Source organism: Musca domestica, unplaced genomic scaffold, assembly GCF_030504385.1.
Source record: "Musca domestica strain aabys unplaced genomic scaffold, Musca_domestica.polishedcontigs.V.1.1 2, whole genome shotgun sequence".
Lineage (NCBI taxonomy): Eukaryota > Metazoa > Arthropoda > Insecta > Diptera > Muscidae > Musca > Musca domestica.
The window spans coordinates 45336060-45358723 of record NW_026712249.1 but is presented as its reverse complement, the minus strand read 5'-3'; the positions used below and the strand labels follow the sequence as shown (position 1 = coordinate 45358723).

Genomic DNA, 22664 nt, shown 5'->3' with positions numbered 1-22664 from the left:
GATTTTCTTCAAATTTTGCACATACCAATATTTTTATCTGTATTCGATGAAGTATGAAAATACATAATACTTCGGTTTGCTTTATATGTTACATCACGCATATTTCCACATTTTCCAAAAATTTGCAAATATCTCAATATATCAATAGTCGATATAGTCCAAATCTGGCACGTTGTAATATTTATATCAGTATTAGGTCAGATATGAATTGGTCAATATTGGCCAACTGCTTCGGAACCTCACCCCATAAAGAGACAACAGTTTGAATAAACATAATTCAAGGCTGGGGGTATACATCTGTCGGCAAAACCGACTGATACTATTTTACACAAAAGAAATACAACATCTATTGCTCCGCGAACAACATCAAATGCTTCAAAAAATTACACATATTTGGAAGTTATCATCATATATTTTCTTCTTTATTATTAATTTCAATGCATTTCAAAATAGATAGAAGTTATTCGAAAAAATGGACATTGAATAAAACGAAAAATTTCAAATTTTTCAACAATACTTTTTCTGAGATCTTAATGGAGAGAATATAAATAAGAGATTTTACAAAAAAAAAAGGTTATATAGATATAATGATGATATAAAAGAAAACATTATTAATTTGTCATATTTATAAGTATATTCTGTGTTATACATTAAACAATAAAATCAATTATGGAATACAATAAGCTTCTGGTTTTTGTTTCTCTTAAAATACGTTTACTTTGCCGTTAATACGTTGTCAATTAGTTGGTTGGTTTTTTTGTTAGATTTCTACATACTTCTGCTGTTCTTGCTTAAAAGTTATTGTCATATTTTTTTTAAATTTATGCATAAATTACGTGTGAATGTATTTCATGTTTATGTTTTAGATATATATGTATAATAATACGTACGTCAATATATATTTTTGTATTCTTGTTCATTGAAATCGTCACCTAAAAACAATTGCTTCTTTGTTAAATGTATTTATGTTATGTTAAATGTAGATTTTTTAACTTTATCTCTTTTTCTTCATTTAATTTCTCCAAATTATAATTTAATTATATTCTAAATACAATAACAACTTTAATAACTTATTAAACTAGTGATTTTGTTCACAATATTTTCATTCGGTTGTTTTTTTTATTTATTTATTAAGTACATGCAGTGTGTATATGCGAACATATCTGGGGTCAAAAATATTTTAACAAAACTATCTGGGCAGAATGTAAATGAAGAACAAATACCTCTGCAGCAGAATTCTTTTGACCGCTTATATGTTTACTTTTACAACTGATTTCACTGAATTTTAAATATATTTAACTTTATTTTTTGTAGATTTTATTTTCATAGTACTTTTATATATTCATGTATATAAGGATAAGTTTGACTAAAATTATATAGTATTCATTTAAAATACACATTTATATAAATAGAACAACTTGCATATTCAACAAAATGCAAACGAAAGAACTCAACTCAAAATTTTACTAACTTATAATACTATTGATTTTAAATGCGTTCATTTTATCTTTTAGTTGTTGGCACAGTGTTAGACCAACCGTAAACAGCACTAGGACATCGTTGAGCCAACCAACCGAACATTCCGCTTGGGTTGCCTCCATTTTAACCGTGCCCTGGACATTTAGTAGTTGATATACGGCTATTATCAATTTATGGCATTGCAAGAAGAAGGATATTGCTTGATCTTCGGGTAAATTTGGCGCTAAGGATTTCTGAAATGAAGGAAGATATGGAATGATTACAAATTTCTTTTTCTAAAAATCTGCGGACAAAATGAAAATTGTTGGACTTTTTTAAATTAAATTGACTCTGCTTCTGAAGGTGAATCCATAGAGTCCTGTAAACACAAACAACCAGGTCTGCTTTGATTCTAAGAAAAATAACTAAACTAGAGCCATACCGGCAACAGGAAAAATTATGTTTTTCGACTTCTCCTCGTCGTTAATGATTTTATTGGAATACAAATTACTGTGTCGCTGACGGAAACTATGATCAGTAACTGGATAGCTACGTTAAATAGGATGAGCAAAGCCTCAAGTCTTTGCTACTTGCGATAAATGTGAAATAGGCCAGTGTGACTCGCTTTTACTGGCATCCTTGCCTGGCTTTAGTAGTGGTTATGGACTTTTGTCAGGTACTCAATTCCCGACGTAATCGGCTGTTACAATAGTATTACCATTGAGCTTTCAGCCGAGCTCAATTTTGGGTTACTTAGCGTTTCGGATGACATTTGCAAATTCTCTTATCGTTAAAGTGGCCAATGCACTTCTTCGCGTTATTAAACGTTACGTGGTTAAACGGGATAGGCATAATATCCTCTTTTCTCCCAGTTTTCGAGATTGATTGAACTGTTACTCACAGCTCTCTTCTGCCGGTTGCAGATGGTGTGGACACTTCTCTCTGTTCCTGTCCTTTTATTCTAAGATCAGTAGGATTGGAACGACGGAGCCCACCACACTCATTCGCTAGTTTCGGTGCCTTGAAGGGAGCATTGGTCTTAATTACTGTTGTGTCGCTGTTGTAAACCATGACACAAACCATGATAAGTAACTGGATAGCTGCCTCTAATGAGAGGAGCAAAGCCTCAAGTAGCAAAGAACCAGTAGCAAAGAACTGGCGATTAAAGTGACATAGGCCAGTGTGACTTGCTTTTGCTGGTATCCTTTGCTGGCTTTAGTAGAGTCAGCATCCGGTCCATCGCATTTTTATATCCTCCACCATACTATGGAGGGTATATCAACTTTGTCATTCCATTTGTAACTCCTCGAAATACTCATGTCAGACCCATGTCTTGATCAGCATAAAATTCTAAGTCGATTTTGCGATGTCCTTCTGTCACGCTATCTTTCGAACCAAATAGCCGCCATATAACGGTACCTCCCGTATTTTGATGATTTTAGCGACAATATTCACCGGAATTGTTTCAAATTTGGTATTTGAAGTTCGTAATGGATACTACAGCCTAATGCAGAAAATTGTCTGTTCAGGTCCACGTCTTAGTACAGCCCCCATATAACGGTTCCTCCCGATATTCAGTATTTTGATGATTTTAGCGACATTATTCACCGGCATTGTTTCAAATTTGGTATTTGAAGTTCGTAATGGAATCCACAGCCTAAGACAGAAAAAATGTCTGTGCACGTCCACGTCTTCGTATGCCCCTCATATAACGGTATTTCACGATATTCGGTATTTTTATGATTTTAGCGACATTATTCACCTGAATTGTTTCAATTTTGGTATTTGAAGTTCGTAATTGTTACTACAGCCTATGACAGAAAATTGTCTGTGCAGGGTCACGTCTTCGTATAGACTCTATATAACGTTACCTCCCGATCTTCGGTTGTTGATGATTTTAGCGACATGTTTGTACCAGAATTGTTTCAAATTTGATATTTGAAGTTAAGACAGAAAAATTGTCTGTGCAGGTCCACGTCTTCGTATAGCCCTCATATAACGGTACCCCCCGATATTCGGTATTTTGATGATTTTAGTTACATTATTTACCGATAAGTTTTAAGTTTCGCATTTGAATATTGTAATGGCGTATGACCTTAATATAACGTCTACATTCGATATTTTAAGGGCTTTAACAGATTTTTAACGAATTGTATTTTTTTGAAAATGTCCAAATTCGTTCCAAATGGTGGAGGGTATTCAAAGCTCGGCCAGGCCGATCTTACAGCTTTTTTACTTGTTATAATTTGGCAGTATTTTTTTAACATTTTTTTTTTTTTTTTTTTTGAAAGTTTGGAAATTTTTTACGTAGAATTAATTATTAAATATCAACTTCGCAAAATATGGCAAAATTATTTAATTATACTTACCATATTACGACCTTTCATCAGGTCATCAATGGATTTTTTCTTTGGTATTATAAGACTAGTACGTCCTCGTTGTAGGGCTCCAATTAATTCGCCAATAATTTGCAGAACTTCTTCGGAGGAACTAAAATTGTGAATATAGGCATTTTTTTTATTTTCTTCGATTTTTTGTGTCTCTTTTCATTCACATTCACATATAAACTAATAAACACACAAGTGCACTTATAACATTAAAATAAAAATATATACACAGGCCAAGCCACAAGAAGCATTCATTTATTAAAAACAAAAAGAAATCAACAAACAACCGAAATAATTGGGGAAAATCTAAAGCAATTTCATTCACATAAATAAAACAATAAATAATACACATTATTTTTTTTATTTACAATTGTAAATAATAGCTTTGTATACAAACATATTAATAGAATATTTGCAGCAGTACACAAAGAATATTGATTGAGATATAAGCAGCGATGGAAAATTGCAAAGTAAAAAAAAAAAACAAATATTAATCATATTCATGCAATAAAAAAATTTTCACATGGCAATGTGTTTGAGTGAGATATTCTTTGCTTAAAATTCAGGAAAAATTGGTTAGGACCATTTTGTTTTGTTCGTTTTTTAGATCTATTTGGATATTCATTTTTGAAAATTTCATTTTATGTATCCTCAAAAGAATTGCTAGAATTTTTCGTCGACTCACTATATTCATACCAGATCTATGGGGTTGTAAGAAAACTATCGCACACTTCTAATTTATAAAGTTGTTTAAATTCAAAATGTTATCCCTTTGTGGGGATGGTACTTAAAGAAGTGGGTCGACGATATAAAATTTCCCATCTGATCTATTACTAATACAAATTTTAGGATTTGCAAATTTTGCGCACTATATCAGATTTCAGGTTGTAAAGAATCGTCGACCTGAATCGCAAGTCATGACAGGTATAAGTATTGAAAATTGCGACCCTTTGTGGGTGAGTTGGCAGATATATATCATCTTCACAACAGATCTTGAGTTAGCAAAAATATTTGGATGTGTCAAATTTGAGGAGAGTTGAATGCTTATTTCGCTTTCTTGAGCCCTATGTGAGGGAGATACCGAATAGAATGACGCGATCTCTACCTTTCTGTGCAGTAAATTATTTTCTTTGAAGATGTTGACATTATGTGGGAGAGGTACCAGAAGGAGTGGACCAATATTGCCCATCTCCGAACTCGATCTAAGTTTGACAATAATATTACGATGTACCAAGTTTGAATCAAATTGGATACTTCCTTCGAGAGTTATCGCCAGCAAGCCAGGATGGATGGACATCGCTAGATCGGCTCCAAATGTGCTAGGATCTACGACCGTTATTTCGATGAGCCATATGGCGGAGAGTATAATAAAATAGTTTAATTCGTTAAATTTTCGGAAGATTGTTAGAAAAAACAGGTTGTTTATATTATTACAAACAACCCATACTATTTATCGTATTTTTTTTGTTTTTGCTTAAGTAATAATAGCATACTATTGATATTAAGTATTGTGCAATAAAAATATGAAATCAAAACCGCAAAAAATAGGGTTTAAATAAAATAACAAAAAGATATTGAATTATAAAAATATTTCAGCGCATTATGACAATAATAATGAAAGTAAAACCTAATTGCAGTAAACAGAAATAAAAACAAAAAGCTCTAAAAACAATTTTTGGATAATAAAATAAGTATTTAAATATACATATGTTTATAGAGCCAAAATACTTCAATTTTAAAATATTTATATGAATGGTGGGTGGAAAGTATATTTCATCTATAAACCGTGAAAGAAGCCTTTATTTATAGCCACTAAATCTCTTAATATTGAAAAATACATGCAGTGCAAGAAGAAAAAAAAAAAAAACATGAAAACAAAATATTTAGTACTTACCGAAATTTATAATTTTCATCAACATTGTCAATATGATTAATGGCCTGTTGTAAATGATTGGCAGCATCTTGTACTTGTTGTAATTTCCAGGGAGCTTCTGATGTTATTGCAGTTCGTTGGATTTGGGATGAGGAACGTTTTAATTTAAAACTAATTTCCTGTATGAAAAAACAATACAAGATATTTAAATAAGTAAGATTATAATTGCTATACAGATTTAAAAAATATGACAAGTAAAACGATGTTCATTTTCGCGGAGCCTTACTTTTTCATACCCTCCCTAAAAACTTCACTTATAGCTAAATCGGATATCCCCCAAATCCCTAATGGTAATGTTGATACAACTGGATACGACGAGAGTTGAGTATCTAACAAAATTTCTCAACTTATCGCTAGGCCCCACATCGTTCCCAAAGCCTGGATAATGGGACTAAAGACAGATTACCTCCATTACATAGCACAACAACAGCACTGCAGGCCATATTCATACACATCAGTCGAGGATTACACCAGGACAAGCCGTGTCATAGAACAGTGTTGGAAGCGTTTAACTTATCAAAGACGTTTGATCAGTAACTAATCTCCTGTCATGTTTGAAGCGTTTGTTATTCAACTATAAGTATGGACGCTTGTCGTACGTGGAATTCTGTAACAAGAAGACCAGACGGCCTAGATACTGATGATTGTACGATCATTTAGTGGGGTTGAAAAACTATGAAAGTGCGGAGCTTGCCGCCCACATCCACGCGAGGAATATGAAAATATCCGCCACTAGATCAACGGCCATAGTCTTTACAACATGGTCTGCGGAGATGACAACAGAGCTGAATGTGCAGGTCGAGGGGCACACAATTCGACCATGGACAATTCCTCTGCGCAAGTCACAGCTATCTGGAACAAAATGAGTAGCAGGTAATGGTCCTCAAGGCACCAGCTGGTTGCACTTAGGTTGCGGATAAGGAGAATGCTGCCTTGAGAACTGTGACAGGTATGACTCCTCATGACGCCTGTGGACCATTTACATCAGGAGTCGAAGGTCCTTCCCGTACGTCATCATAACCATATGATTCCGTTGCAGTACCTCGAGGCAGTCATTGGGGATAAAACTCCCCAACCAAGGTGCGTCTGGAAGGCCCATCCCAACAAGAAGGAGTCTCTAAGCATATCAGGCAGGTCTGGTATTCATACTGATGCAGTCACAGAAGCCATCAACAATTAAAGTATGAATGACGTACTCGGAGTCCATCCATTGCAGCTGAAGAACGTTGTGCATGTCCTGCCACACCTACACCGCTCACATCAGAAGATGTTTGGGTACAGCCCATGAAAGTAACCGCATTTTTGTTCCTGGTGTTAGAACCGGATTAGCAAAAATCAAACAAAACAAAAATAACCCAAAATATCAAATCACACCTGATTTGCTGGGAAAGCAAACTACACATAAACGGAGTGTCGCAGTATATGGAACTGCAACAAAACTGAACCTACTCGTACAATGAATATTTTGCGAGGAGTTAATCTACCCACTGAGGACGCGAACTGTCAAATTATATTTGTAAAATGGGCCGATACCTTCAAAATACAAAAAAACCTATAGATTCCGTTATACGATGACCCTAAAATTGGGGGTCGAAACACAATTCAATTTTCAATAGCAAAAATCTTGGGAATATTATCAATGTCCAAGACATACCCAAGATTTCAACACACGGGCATGCCCAAATCGATACATAATTTGACGCTGAATATGAATATTATCCCTTAATGGGGTCTTCGAAAAAATTTTCCAGGAATAACAAATTTAATTTAATCTCAATTTTAAGTTAAATACAGTAGCACAAAAAGTACTAATACTGACATATAACAGTCTGCGCTAATTCCTAAAATTTTTTACAATGAAGGTTTTTGTTCAAATGCTGTTTCATATCCTCCACATGACATACTACTGTATCAAACACTATTTTGCAAAATATTATTATAAGAAAAGACAAACTTAATTTTGAAACGTTAAACTATACGATACACTTTATTGCCCTTGGAATTTACTGAAGCAACGTTGATGCCATCAATCCTTACTGATATTAGATTGATTACCACAGATGAATGTGGTTTAGCCAATACAAGGTTTCCTTTTGTTATTGATTGACACAGTAACGTAGCCATGATCTAATTCTTAATATGCAAACACTCAATACCATTATTTGCACAGTATTATCAATCGCATAGCTTGTTAAACCTATAGACTCGGCAGGTTATACACAATTAATTTCTACACTTTAAAATATATATATATAATTCACACCCCCACAATTATATTCTAATTATGAATAATTGCATACATTTTGCAATAATTTAAACTATCTCATACTACATTCCAATACTTTACCGCTTGTGTAATGCTATCTCCGGTCAATGTCAGTGAACATTTCAGTTGGTCCTGTGCCGCAACCAAATGAAATTTTTCAGTACGTTTGCCCTCATTATCGTACAGTGGCACTGGAAAGCGGCGGGCACATTCCTAAAAGAAACAAGAATACAAAAAAAATGTAATGAAAAAATACCAATGCAGGTGAATGAAAAAAAAAACGTTTCAAAGGGACAACACATTTGTTTTTTTTTTTTTGTTTGGGTGGTGGGTGTTCCAAATGTATGTCAAATTCGATAGGTGGTAATGCAAACAAGGGGGTTGAATGGCTTTGTTGATAAATTCCGCACTATTTTTAGATCAAACATTTTACTTACCACCAAAATTTCTCTGAGCTTCTTTAAAATCGAATGAACCTCATCCCGCATAACCCATTCAAATTCAATTTGCTGAAAGTAATAAAATCGAAAGAAATATAATTTAATATCAAAATCTGCACATAAATCTTTCAATTGGCATTTTTTGTTTGTTGAAAACAAATATAAACAAATTTAATTCAAAAAGTAAATTGATTTGAAACTATTTGAAACACTTGGGTTTCTGTGTTATACGATGCCCTACATATTAAAGGAAAATATTTTGAGCAGGTATTCGTCTTTGTTACAGATGTGATTGGAATTGTTTTTGAATTGTCCGTAATGAACATAAAAAGATTTATTGTTTTCCCAGCTTCAGGAAAGCTAAAATTATGTTGGTTAAAGTTTTCAAAATTAAATAACACCTTTTTCATGACACACTTCCCAAATCCAGTAATAATACTGAATGCTCAAATGCACGAAATTACAGTTCTATCAATTAGGCACAGGGTTTAAATATACAGGGTGATATGAAAAAACTACAACCAACTTCCGACAGCTGTTACAAGCGTACAAAATTGTTTACAAGCGTACAAAAGCTTTTTGGTGAGAATTTTCCAGAAAATAAGTTATTCGTGATGGAATTCAAGCGTGATAGTGTGATTTCTTTATATTTGGCTAGTAAACCAGAAGTGGCTATCGTTAGAGCACTACAGCATTTGAATGTGAATAAATCTTTTGTGTCTCGTAGCATCGCTCTTTACTGGTAGCGTAGCCCGACGCCAAGGAAGTGGACGGAAGAAAATAGCAACATCAGCAGAAATGGTTTGAAAAGTGAAGAAGCGACTTTATCGAAAACCGCGTCGCAGTGGCAATATTACACTCAGCAAATATTGAAAAATGAGCTCGGGGTAAAGCCTTTGCAATTGAAAAGGTGCAAGAACTTAAACCGCGACAGAAAGAGACTCCAAAGAGCTAAAGAGTTGCTTCGCTTGGCCGAAAGTGGTGAACGTCCGAATTTGGTTTTCTCCGATGAGAAAACATTCGTTGTCCAGCAGTTTGTAAACAAACAAAATGATCGTGTTTACTTGCCCAAGTGGTCAGCTGAAAACGTTCACCTTCGGTTGGCCACCAGAACTCAAGCACCAGCGATGGTCATGGTGTGGACCGCCATAACAGCCGATGGTCGCTCTCCTCTCGTCTTAATCGGCTGTGGCATCCGAATAAATGCCGATTATTATCGCGAAAATATTCTGGAGGGTGCCCAATACCTTGGGCACGCAAACATTTTGGCCGCAGATCTTGGACATTCCAACAGGACTCAGCATCATCGCACTCAGCACGTGACACCCCAGAACAGTTACAAAATGAGGTTCCTCGCTTCATTTCCAGCGCACAATAGCCACCAAAATCTCCAGATACCAATCCGTTGGACTATTGTGTCTGGAGTATTTTGGAAAGCAAAGTTGGCACAAAAATATACCAAAGTGTCGATCACCTCAAGGAAGCGCTTCGCCGGGATTGGGCAAAAATACCGCAGAGCAACATTCTGGCCTTTTGAAGGCCATAATTCGTTCAAAAGGTGACCAATTCGAACAAATCTAAACTTATTCTCAAATTTGATGCTATTTTCGACATTTCCTGCTTTCATTCAATAAAATTTAAAAAAAATTGAAAATTATGGCGTTCGACTTTGTTGCAATTTTTTCTCGCCCTGTATATCGTGGACTCCCAAAATAAGACCTTTTTTGATTTTTGTTTGTCTCCCTTTTTGGGGGCCCAAGAAATCAATGGATAAGTATTTTCGGCTTAACTTTAGTTTTGTAAAAACTCTTCAATTTTTTCCAGTGGTAGGTATTTTTACCCTCATCCCGGGAAACTATTTTTTTCTTGGGGGATGGACCCGGGACCCCAGATTTTTGACCCCAAATTCCGGGCTTAAGACCCCGACTAGACCCGGATCCAATGAGACGATAGAGACAATATAGGTGAGATTTTCTTCTCTGGGTATGTCCCACACCGGCTAACGCGAACCAAAGTTTTCTAAATTTGGTGATTTTGTAATCCAACGAAGGCTACGCGAAATAAACCTTTTTTATTGAAAACATAATTTTAGTGAACTGGTTAGAATCGGGTTATGCGGATGGAAAGAGCCATATCTCTGGACCCGAAAAAGGTATTAGCACAAATTGCATCATGTGACCATGTGACCATTTGTTGGGTAGCTATTTTCATAAGCTTTCAAACGACACCTTTATTGTCTATATCGGGTAAGTGAATCCGGCTCCAGGCCAGGTCTTGAACCCGGATTATCGGGTCAAAAATCTGGGGTCCCCGGCCCGCCCCAAGAAAAAATTTTTTTCCGGAATTAGGGTAAAAATAACTACCTCTGGAAAAAATTTCGAAAAAATCGAAGCGTATTTACTAAATTATAGTTGTTCCGCATTTTCATTAGCTTTCAAATGATACCTGTATTGTTCATATCGGTTTAATAGATCAGGGTTTATCGCGGGTCTTGGAACCGGAATGTCAGGTCAAATATCCGGGAATCCGGGTATTTGAAAAAATACTTTCCCGTAACCAGGTTGGCCCTTCGCCCCAGTTCGAATCTTGAATAGAAATGTAACCGAAAATTTTACCAACACTTCTAGAGATAAATAAATTCCACTTTTCAGACTTAAATTTCATAATCATCCCATTTAATTTTTCGTTATTAATTTTTTCCGCATTTCCAGACATTTCATTCATTTTTCCGCATTTCCAAACTGAAGATGCAAACAAATGCAATTTAACACATAATTTTCATTAATAAATTTCATAAACATTCCATTTGCGTAGGATGCAGAAAAAGTCGTCTTCACTTGTGGTTCTTCCATCATCAGTGTTTGGTGTTAGTAAGTGCCCAACTCGCACACACACAAACATATACATACAACATTCAATGGATACTTGTGCATGATTTTTTCCTGCTCTTATTCATGGGCAAAAAAAGCGAAATTATTGATTTTTGCAAATTTTCTTATTGTAAATTCTTTAGGTTTTTCCGTAATTCAACACTTCAAATTTTCTTTGGACTTGGTCAAATTCATTTCATTCAATTTCTTCTTTCATCAAATTGATTAATTTTGCACATCCTCTGAATTTCCTTTTGGGACACTTACTAAGTTTTTCACTTCTTCACTTTCTATGTCTTCCATCATCATTATGACTAACTGTTATTATTTAGAATTTTTGCAAAATGAACTTTTAATTTAATTCTATACACTTTTTTAGAAATTATGTTTAATGAAGCAATTTTCTTTAATTTTAATTTCGAACAAAACACCAAACAATTCAAGGAAAAAACTGAGACTATCTTTTGTACTGACGGCCACTCGTATTGTTTGAGTATTGGCAACTCTTTATTAGTAAGGGTTGGCAACACACAACCGCTGCGCAGAATTTCTAGTTCCTTCATTCTCTACTTTTCGCAGAATTGTTCAATCAATTTTAAAATAAAAAATATAACGGTAACAACAATTAAAAAAATATTTAGATTAAAGCCTATTGCAAAATAAGTAGGTATTTAAATTATTGCATGTTTTCCACAATCGTGCTCCGAGGTATATGTATGTACACACAGATCACATTCATAAAGTTTTTTTTCTTTATTTGGTTTGGACCCGCTATGAAAATGCAGAAAATGTTAACACATATTATCATGTTTTAGATCAATTTTATTGTTATACTGGTATATATGAAAAATGTAATTTGTAGTAAAAATATTTAAAAAATAATGTAATAAACAAAAAGTACTGCAAACACCACAAAATCAACAGAAATTAAGTACATAAAATATAATGAAAAACACTCGTTTGGAACTATGGATGTTTATTTTCCTTGTTACGGGATAGTGAGGTGGTGCCCACAGACGATACTCGGGAACTAATTCGACCAGTCTGTAGAGGAAAAAAGGGAAAATGTTTTAAAAAATGATGGTTTAACAAAATCTAATTATACATACAGGTTTTACAGCTGCAGTATTGCTTGCTGGTTTTACAGTTGTCTTTGAATTTAACTTGGTACTAGACGATGTAGAGAGTCGTGATGAAGAGGTTGACAAACGTGATGTTGATGAAGCATTTCTGCTGCTTGCGCTAGAAGAGGCAGCCGTTCCAGCTGTTGTATTTATCCTTGACTTTAATGGAGATTTTGCTTTGAATTCAGATATGGTACGCCTTTTAATTGCTGCAGTAGATGCAGCGGATGCAACAGGCTTTGCATTAGGAGTGGCAGATAAATAAGAATATCTTGGTTTTTGTAGTGTTGTACCGGCTGTGGTTCGCTTCATGGGGGATGTAAATAGAGATGGTGTTGAACATGCATTGGGATAACCAGCCGGTACACCCAATGCCGATGTACGTCCAGAAGCCATGGGAGTTGTGGGCATTTTCAATTTCACCTTAGAATTATTATGAACATCATCTTTCATGGCCCCATTGTCGGGTGTTGGAGGGGATGTTTTTAACATTGGAGCCACCTTCTTTACCGGTATAGTAGCCTTAAGTGGTCCAGATGATTTCATTATTGATTCAGTGGCGTTCGCTTTGTGTTTTTTCTTTAGATCTGGTTTAAATGATTGTAGATTATTTGTTGGCATTGGTCTGACAATTGCCTTTTGTTGCTGCTGCTGTTGCCCTTCAACGTGAGTGTCCAATGTTTGTGTCATCGAGGACCTATAAATATTTCCATAATAATAAACAAAATGAGTAGAATATTATACGAACAGCTTGCATGCTTTTCTTAACTTACCCAATACCAGTTCTTCTCATTCCAACTGTGGCTGTATATGGAGTACCACTCGAATAGGAGTTACGACGAATCATACGTGCTGGTGTTTTAAATTCCGGTGTCTTAAATTCTTCTGATTCAAAATCTTTTGGCGGTGGTGTTGTTGTCACCGGCGGAGAGTCATCCATTATGCTGTGTCGTTTCTGCAAACCTTTCGGTGTTGGTGGATGGAATGGTATTTGAACAATTTTTACTTTATCATGCAACGATAAAGACTGTGATCGCCTACGGTGTGGATTCGGCTGAACATTAACAATATTAAGTTCGGGAGAATCATCAGGAGATGAATGTTCAATGAAACTGGTTACCATTGCAGGCTTTTGTTTTGTTCCAGCCGAAATCGAGTTATTATGATGACTGTTTGAAGGCATAACAACAATAAAAGTGGGATTTTGTTGGTTACCTTGCTGACCATCACCGGAATTGTTATGGATAAGTAGCTTACTCAGTTGTTCTACGATATCATTAACGTCATGTTGCAATGTTGTCTCACCGCCGTCAGAATATTGCGGTGAGGGTGGATCAATTTCTGGTAGATTCAACTCCTGCTTGTCTTCAGCAGTTTCACCATCATATGTAGCCGATGAACTGACCATGCAATTGGGCATTTCTGACACTAATGGCTGATTTGCCAACTCATCTGCGGTGGTATTTTCTTTTAAATCCAAATCAAATGTGCCTTGACGTTTCATAGGCTGTGGTTCTGGCACAGCAAGATTATTTTGCTGCATAGAAGGGCTTTCTGATGTCTGAGAAGTTGTCAATGCACAACTCAAGGATTCTAATAAGGAGGATGCTTGCAATTGTTTGCCGTTTGCCGCCAAATCTCCGCTGTTTAATAATGATTTTAAATCACATATAAGAGAATTTATATCTTGATGATTGTTGTTGGTCTCTTCGCGCTTAGATTTGAGCTTGGATTTAAGGGTTTCTAAATCAAGAGGTGGCGATAAATTTGTAGCAGAAATACTCTTTAGACACGTCTCCGTGATTTTATTGTCCCTTGGAGGAGATATATGATGTGTGACGGCAGATTCAAGTTCACTCAACATTGGTATCTTCAACATTTCAAGATCAGCCTCAAAGTTCTTGTCTGCATCAATTAATGCTGGCGGTTCTTCCGACATTATATCATCATCGACAAATTTTAAAGGCGACTCGGCAGCCAATGAATATTCACACAAAAAAGGAGTTTTGTTAAGTGTAGAAGACACGGGTGTACCCATTGCATCAACATCATCTACAGAACTTCTTCTCGCAGTCGGAGAATTAAAGGCCGCATTTGTAACACTTAATTTCAGTAGACGTTTCCGATATTCCATTGCCTTCTTCATTTTAGCTGCCGAAGACATTTCTGCGCTATCGCCGGGCGTTGAGTCAGTATCAGTACCAGAGTTAAATTTATCCATCATTGTAATGGGCGGACTTTCTGAGTCTAAATCAAAATCCTTCACCTTATTTCTACCCGAGACCTCTTCTGGTGGAGCCACATTGCCACATTCCAAAAGATTATCATCACTCAAGGACAGAAGATTGCCCAGCTTAACTTCAACGGATGGGGTTCTTTTAGAAAGCTGAGCCTTAAGACATGCTTCTCGTTCGACAATATCAAACGGATCATCCTTGCAATCGGCCAATTTTTCCACCACATCAAATGGATTATTATCAAGACTAACACGTTTATCCGTACGTGGTGGTGACACAAAATGTAGAAGAGTCGACAGATTATCGGTATTAGTATTTTCGGACGGAGTTGTTGCATTTTTATCAGTCTTTTCTATGGACGCATTTTCTTCTAAACTTAAATCTATTAAATTAGCACAGTCAATATCACACATTTTATTTTTCGTTCGTAGAATTTCTTGAGAAATAAAATAATACTTAGTCGTTTTTGTTTTCGTAAAATAACACTTTAAATCAAGCCATGTATGTGAAAATTTCCCCGATTGGTCGTCCTTCGAATTTTTGTTGTTATTTTTTAAGCGCGGCTAGTCAAGTCATATTTCTTCTTGCTCCATAATCATTCACTGAAAATGATAGCACGAAACATGAAACTAAACCTAAAGCTAGTTTACACATAGTATAATTATATCTTTCGTCTATGATCTCAAAGGAGTTGAACTGTGTTGTGTAGATTTGAACCAAGATTGATTTTCCCAAGCGTTGATGCATCTACCCATGGCACAATTACAGAAGCTACCTCCCAAATACATTTTTTTTCTTTTGGTGACCTTATTATGTCAGAACATAAACACATTTTGAGTTTGTGTGTGTATTTTTTTAAATAAAAAGGACAATAATTTGATATTGTTTCAAATTTTCGACGTAAATGGGTATCAAATTGTACAATTTTGTAAAAAAAAACTGTATTGACCTGCTATTTCAGATACCATCTCGAGGAATAAACCCGAAATTCAATTTTTGTTTCGCGGGTTTTCCCAATATAAGAATTTTGTTAAAAAAAATTAAAAATAAACAAGGCCTACTGCTGCATATTTAAAAGTCTGTTTGACACAGAGTTGCATTGTTCTAGTTTCTTTGAAGTTGAGCAACCTTTCTTATTGACCTATATACCTATATTCTTCTACCATGGTTCACAAAATTTTTCAAAATTACTCATTTGACAACATTTTATTGTCAGATATGGGGACCTGCATTCTGAAATTTGAGAAGGTAAATTATAGAAAGTGCAAAGATGGGAATTCTTATTTGAAATGACTTTACCTTTTTAATTTTACCATGATGCGAACATAGAAAATATAATTCGTGTGGAAAATGTTCATTTTTTGTGATTTCCAGAACTGCAAGAATTTAAAGTTTTTTACATCTACAACCGATTTTTTCTTTATGATATCGAAAACTATTGCAAAACTAGTAGATTATTGCAGGTTGTGGAACAGACCATTTGTTATTGGTCTTTTCCAGAACTGTAAGAATGTTAAAATTTTTACTACGATAGCCGATTTCGCCTTTATGATATCGACAAAAATTGCAAAAATAGTATATTCTTGCAGGTTCTGAAAGAGAGCATATGTTGTCTTTGCAAATACACTTTAATTTTGTATTAGTCAACATGTAATGCATTTTAAATGAATAAAAACGTTGGATACCATTAGCATGTAAATTCTGTTCCAGATTTTCAATAAATCCAATCGTACGGATATCTTTTTGTATGTAAAAGCTGAGGAAATAAGTCCGGATTAAAAAATAAATCCCAATAATGTCGATTAATCCGCATAATGTTTTTCTTTTATAGATTTGTTTTTTTTCTACCAATTAAAGTATGGCCTGTTCCAGAACTACAAAAATGTACAAGTTTTTACTACGATAACCGATTTCCCTTTATGATATCGAAAAAATTGCAAAACTCTAGATTCTTGCAGATTCTGGAATAGAGTAAATTATCTAAATTGTTTTGTTATCTGTAAACACAATGTAAGTGACAATGGTTCAAAAATGAACAATTTTAAAAATGGAACAAGTGAAACCTTCCGTGAATAGATGCATTGAACACATTTGTTTCGGAATGACACAACTTCAGTTGATTTTTTGCAACACCTAGAGAAAATAGGCAGGCGACTTTTTGTCTGAAATAAAATAATTATGGCAAATTTTATGCAGGATAGCGTTGTAAAATATGCCTGCTCATGTGGCATATTAAATCCTATTAGCAAGTTGTTTTTCTGTCGTCATTGTCCTAAGCTGAGGTGTGGTTTTTGTGTTTGCCACGAAGTGAGTAATCGATTTCAAGCTCTCATACAATGAAGAAAGTTCCCATACCGTAAATCTAATGTTTGTTTTAGGTGGATTCCAATTTCTGCTCTAATTGTTTAGAAAATATACCCTCGTCAGAGGCACGAAACAAAAAGAACTGTTGTGCTAACTGCTTTAACTGCCCATGCTGTCATCATACTCTGTCGGCAAGGGCCACAACTGTGGTCGTACAAAAGTGGGTAAACTGAAAAATGAAAATTTCGTAAACCAATAATAAAAAGATGTATATGAATTTTACAGAAAGCCCGAAGAAGGCGCTAAGGATGGAGATGGAGCTGCGGGTGCAGATGCTAAACCCGATCCATCAAAGGTCATTACGAAGAAAATGTACTATTTATCTTGTTTAGCCTGTAGATGGACTTCGAGGGATGTTGGCATACCCGATCAATCCGTGGGTAGGTTTAGAGGAATAATTTAAAATGTTAATAGTTTTAAATCTGATGCGTATTTTTTATTTTTCCAGCCACTGGGTCTTGGCCGGATAATGAGTGTGCCTACCAGACACGTTTCAATGCTTTGGCTGAGTACTATCAGGCAGTTGTGCAACAGGATAAACAAGAACGTCAAGAGTATTTGCGACGCAAAACTCCCAAGACTCATAAGTTTCCCAGTTTAACTGATCGTACCGGGCTTACTGTGTCGATTATACGACGTCAAATGGGATGGTCTGATAAAAATACCCAAAAAGCAAAACCGGTTAATATAGCCCCAGCTCAAAATACTGAAGATGTGGGACAATTGCCAGAAAGTATTTTCACGCAAAAAATCAACTTGAGGAATAGTAAGTGGTCTTCTATATGTCTTGAAACATTATAATGGATATACCTCTTTTTCCAGTCACTACGGTCAAGCAGCGTCACAATCAACCCTGTGAGCAACCATTTACCATAAACAAATTGTATCCGCAGAGACGTGGACTTTGGATAAAACGTTCTTTGCGTTGTCGCGAATGTGAACATAATGTCATTAAACCGGAATATCATCCAACTTCAGTCAAGTATCGCATTCAGTTATTCGCCAGCTATCATGTACCCGATGTATTACTGGTTAAATGTGATCAGCCGTTGAAGGCCGGCGAACCCAATGCAGTTATTCTAAAACTAAGTAATCCCACATTGCACGATATGGAGATAAATATTGTGGAATTACCCACGGAGGAAGATGAGTTAAAACTGATTGAAGAATTTAAACGTGCATGCACTCTAAAGGACACCTCATTGACAGCAGCTACTGCCATGGATTCGTTGAAATCTCTTACAGGCTCTCCAAGTCTTACCGGTACAGCAAGTCTGACCAATACTTCATTGGTGCGACAGACATCCATACTCGAGGAGCCAAGAGTAGTAAAACTAAAGGTTAATAGTAAACTGCAACCACCAGAGGCCAGTTTTATCTTAAATTTGAGAGATGATTCCAGGGAATTCGATGATGAGCCGCAAACAACAACGAAATCCGAACCAGAGTAAGTTTTAAAATAAATTTAATAGAAATGTGTGATTAAAATTTTTAAATTCTTATTTTTGCAGATTTATAGTATCTCGTAAATCGAATAAGGTTTATTTGAGTTTAAAATTCATTCCTGATGCAGATTTAAAGACTGGCGATGATGTTTATGTCGGCTTTAACATGCTATACACCTATGTTAATACTGTAACTAATACTCCTGAGAAGAAGGAACCAACAACACATGTCTTGAATTGTCGTATTTATGTACAAGTGGGATCTATTGAGGCTTAAAGCTGAATTACTTACGTGTTCTTTCAAAAGTCATTTAAATGTATTACATTTATGTATTCTTTAATTATTTAACTCTGTAACATTTGTCCTTTTTTGCTATATATATTCTTATTTATGCTTTGAAATAAATACTAATGAATTAACTCAAGTCTATTTAGAGGATGTCTGAGAAAAAGGTACAAAACGAAATGAGTCGGTCGAATATGGAATTGCATTTTTGTCAGAAGACAATATCGTAACACGTAAACCAGTTAAACGATATCACACAAAGCCAGGGTCCAAATTCTTGCTTTCGATGTCGAACAAATTTCGATCGAAATTAGCTTAATTTGATTTAAAATTGCGATTGAGGCACCTAAACACTGAATGTTAGGGCTAGATTTCTGTGGTTTCTGAAAATGTAGAAATAAATGTGCATTTATGCAACAACTTAATTGGGGTTGGACTATGCCATTCACTTTACTTCCCTAAATAATAACAATATTTGTATTTATGTATTTTTACTTTTTTATTTAATGTAAATATATTTGCTACAATTATAAATACGGTTTCTTAAAAAAAAAGAAAGGAAAAATAGATTTCAAATCAAAAGGAAATTTACGAAAAATAAAAAAGAGTACAAGAATTCTTTAGTGACAAAGAAAAATTAAATAACTAATAGTTGGCTGGCTTTAAAATAATGTTAACATAAAGATATATCCCTAATCTCACACTCTCCCATAGTGTCTCTCTCTCACTCTATGCATCTTTGCCCCTTACAAGGCCATTTTACGGCCTTCTATAGATATTTCAACAGCACGGCGACTGCTCGCCTTCAAACGTTTTTGATCTAAGAATTTTTTCATGTGTTTTTCAAAACGATTTGGTTTTCGTTTTGTCGTCGTTGAAATCTCTCCCTCTACGGTAGATTTGGGGCGATTCACGTATTCTTTTTCCGATGGTCGGGGCACTCGAGCTCTTGCAACCCATCCAGGGTCACCAGGACGTAATGTATTCTCTTCCTCTGGTTTGGCGAAAGCGGAATTAATACCTTTCTTTTTCTTTGAGGTGGAAGGTTCTGGTTCGGGCGTTTTCTTACGATGTCTTATTGAAATGCGATCTCTTTCTTGACGTTCCTCCTTGGACATGGCTCTGAAGTCTGTTGTTAAATTAAAAATGGGTCTTGCCCATTCAGATATTAAACGACCAGCACGATCACGATTGGTTTTGGTTTCTTTTGGGTGCTTATATAAATACATAACGGCCTTGCCTATGCCGGACTGTTTTAGATAACTTTTATCAATGGGAGGAAACTGAAAAGAAATATTGAAAACATTGAATCTTAAATCTTTTCGAAAATATATGTTTATACATACATCTCCTAATAATCGAAGAATGCTTTCGCGAATTTGTATACAAGGTAAACTTTTATTGGGCAATGGCGCTAGCCAATCAGTCAAGACATTTAGAATATTGTGCTCCATAAAAGCCAATTGCAAATCCTTCTTGATCAACTGTGACATGACGGTTTTGAGCATGGAGATCTTCTTTGTTGCCGGTTTACCTTGCATATTCAACTGGCGATCCTCATCGGAAGCGCTCTTCATACTCATAATAAGCTGATCGATAAGATCGTCATTGTCATTAATTAAATCAATGTCACGTTTACGGCGTTTGGTACGTTTTTCTTCCTTTTTACGCAACAACATGGCATCAAAGTCAGAGATGAAATTATCATTACTGCAATTAAAAAATAATAAGATTTAATTTAAGTATTCACATTTGGCTATTGCAACTTACTCTCTGTCCCTGTCGAGGGGAATGTTTTCATCATCTGAACTATCACCCATTTTTTGGGCACCACCTTGTGCGCCGCCTTCGGCATCCAATTTATCTTCGTCCTCATCTTCGTTATCAGTATCTGTGATTTTTGTTTTTTTCTTTTTTGTGGATGATGGATCATCTTCTCCTGTAATTGAAAAGACAAAATTAATTGAAGAGTTAAATTTGATTTAATATTTAATTTTACATACCTTCCGAGTCACTGAGAACAACCCGTTTCTGTGCTTTCTTTCCCTTGCTTGTTGGTGATTCTGAGCCGCTGCGAGATCTGGATCTAGATCGTGATCTTGATTTAGAGACAGATCGTGACCTACTTCCTGATTTGCTGCGTGATCGCGAACGAGAACGGGAAACACTTCGGGAACGTGAGCGGGAACCGGAACGAGATCGCCGAGACCCTGATCTTGATCGACGAGAGCCGCTACGAGAACGAGATCTGGAACCAGATCTGCTGCGACTCTTGCGTGAACCGGAACGTGATCGCCTTGAGCCACTGCGTGATCGACGAGATCCACTGCGTGATCTGGAACGTGAACCAGATTTGGATCGACTACGTGAACGTGAACGCGAACCTGAACCAGAACGCGATCGTCTGGAACCGGAACGTGATCTTCTGGAACCTGAACGTGATCTTCGAGAACCGGATCCGGAACGTGATCTTCGAGAACCTGAACGTGATCGTCTAGAACCAGAACGTGACCTTCTAGACCCTGAACGCGATCTTCTAGAACCTGAACGTGATCTTCTAGATCCCGAGCGTGATCGAGAACGGGAACCAGAACGTGATCTTCTTGACCCCGAACGTGACCTCCTAGATCCAGAACGTGATCTCCTAGAACCTGATCTCGATCTACTACGTGATCTGCTACCGGAACGACTGCGCTTTGAGCCACTTCTTGAACGTCTAGACCCAGAACGACTGCGCCGTGACCCCGAACGACTACGTCGTGATCCACTTCGAGAACGTCTGCCAGGCGATGCGCTGGCAGAGCGTGATCTGCTACGACTTTTCGAACGAGATCTACTACGACTCTTACGTTCATTATTTACAGGACTACCGCTACGGCTGCGGCTTCTAGAATGCTCTCTTTCGGCTGACTCATCCAATTGTTTGCCATCCTCCGCCGTTGTATTTGGTGAACGCGATCGTGAGCGTGACTTACTAGACCTTGTTTGACCGGACGTGTTAGCGTCACCTTCGACTGAGGCAGATCTGCTGCGACTCCTCGATTTTCTTTCTTTCCCAGCTAAAGGTGATGCCGGTGTTTTTTCCGTCTCTGTGGGATTTTCTGTTGCACATTGTTCTTCTTCATTGTGTCCTTGAAAAATAGAATATCCGGAACATAAATAAAACATTAAGACATAACCTCAATAATGGCTGATGCGCTGCCACCACGGACAAAAGCAGCAGCGCATAAACCAAGAGAATATGAATTTTTATTTGGGTCTCACTAATTCCATGCAAATACGTACCATTCTCCACCGAAGGCATATTTTCTACAATAACTATTTTCTACTAATGCCGGAATGACCGGATTATAATGGAAAGTTCAAGAATTTCTTTGGATATTATAATTTTTCAACTTTTTTACGATTGTTAAACGCGTCTTACATCAATCGTTTTTCTTTCCATGAATGCTTGTTCTTCTTTCTCGATGCTATAGTTTACTCAGTTTACTCTCGAGTTAGTTGAAAACGTAACGTAAGCATATGATGATTGGAATAAAACCCGTTTACACAGGGGACATTAAATCCACTCAGTATACAAAATCTTAAGGCATGTGTATTTATAATAAATCTACTGTATTGTCATATATGATGCTACCTTGATTTAATTGATAATTATTGATTTTAACCATTTTTGCTACATTTCAAAAAAATGTTATCCTCCCGTGAGTAAATCATTTGTATTATGTGACTTTTCAGCGTTAGCTGAATTAAAAAAATATCAACTGAAAATGTAATAATTATTGGTATGTTTCCGAACTGAAAGAATGTGAAACTTTTTATTACGTTAACCATTTTTCCTTTATGATATCGAA

The 22664-nt window shown here is 36.0% G+C and overlaps 4 protein-coding genes across 5 annotated transcripts; 1 reads left to right on the top strand and 3 right to left on the bottom strand.

Annotated features, from left to right (window-relative positions):
* Positions 1 to 400: 400 nt before the first annotated feature.
* Positions 401 to 11845, bottom strand: LOC101897395 (protein rogdi). 2 transcript variants are annotated; one of them, XM_005179080.4, is made up of 6 exons: positions 11622 to 11845; positions 8482 to 8553; positions 8126 to 8257; positions 5740 to 5897; positions 3828 to 3948; positions 401 to 1712 (listed from the first exon to the last, which is right to left on the bottom strand). In XM_005179080.4, the coding sequence occupies exons 1-6, from the start codon at positions 11661 to 11663 to the stop codon at positions 1467 to 1469; spliced, it is 771 nt and encodes a 256-aa protein (XP_005179137.1). In that variant the 5' UTR covers positions 11664 to 11845; the 3' UTR covers positions 401 to 1466. The 2 variants fall into 2 exon arrangements, with proteins under 2 accessions (XP_005179137.1, XP_019890809.1); XM_020035250.2 differs by lacking the exon at positions 11622 to 11845 and adding an exon at positions 10930 to 11067.
* Positions 11846 to 12155: 310 nt separating this feature from the next.
* On the bottom strand, positions 12156 to 15302 carry LOC101898420 (serine-rich adhesin for platelets). Its single transcript, XM_005179086.4, has 3 exons — positions 13252 to 15302; positions 12464 to 13175; positions 12156 to 12398 (listed from the first exon to the last, which is right to left on the bottom strand). The coding sequence occupies exons 1-3, from the start codon at positions 15126 to 15128 to the stop codon at positions 12321 to 12323; spliced, it is 2667 nt and encodes an 888-aa protein (XP_005179143.1). The 5' UTR covers positions 15129 to 15302; the 3' UTR covers positions 12156 to 12320.
* A 1489-nt stretch (positions 15303 to 16791) lies between these two features.
* On the top strand, positions 16792 to 18949 carry LOC101897562 (dynactin subunit 4). The gene is made up of 6 exons (XM_005179081.4): positions 16792 to 17022; positions 17094 to 17239; positions 17305 to 17459; positions 17528 to 17845; positions 17902 to 18526; positions 18591 to 18949. The coding sequence occupies exons 1-6, from the start codon at positions 16894 to 16896 to the stop codon at positions 18799 to 18801; spliced, it is 1584 nt and encodes a 527-aa protein (XP_005179138.1). The 5' UTR covers positions 16792 to 16893; the 3' UTR covers positions 18802 to 18949.
* Positions 18950 to 19356: 407 nt separating this feature from the next.
* On the bottom strand, positions 19357 to 22269 carry LOC101897735 (IWS1-like protein). Its single transcript, XM_005179082.4, has 5 exons — positions 22096 to 22269; positions 20814 to 21941; positions 20581 to 20749; positions 20157 to 20520; positions 19357 to 20093 (listed from the first exon to the last, which is right to left on the bottom strand). The coding sequence occupies exons 1-5, from the start codon at positions 22112 to 22114 to the stop codon at positions 19557 to 19559; spliced, it is 2217 nt and encodes a 738-aa protein (XP_005179139.1). The 5' UTR covers positions 22115 to 22269; the 3' UTR covers positions 19357 to 19556.
* Between the last annotated feature and the right edge of the window lie 395 nt (positions 22270 to 22664).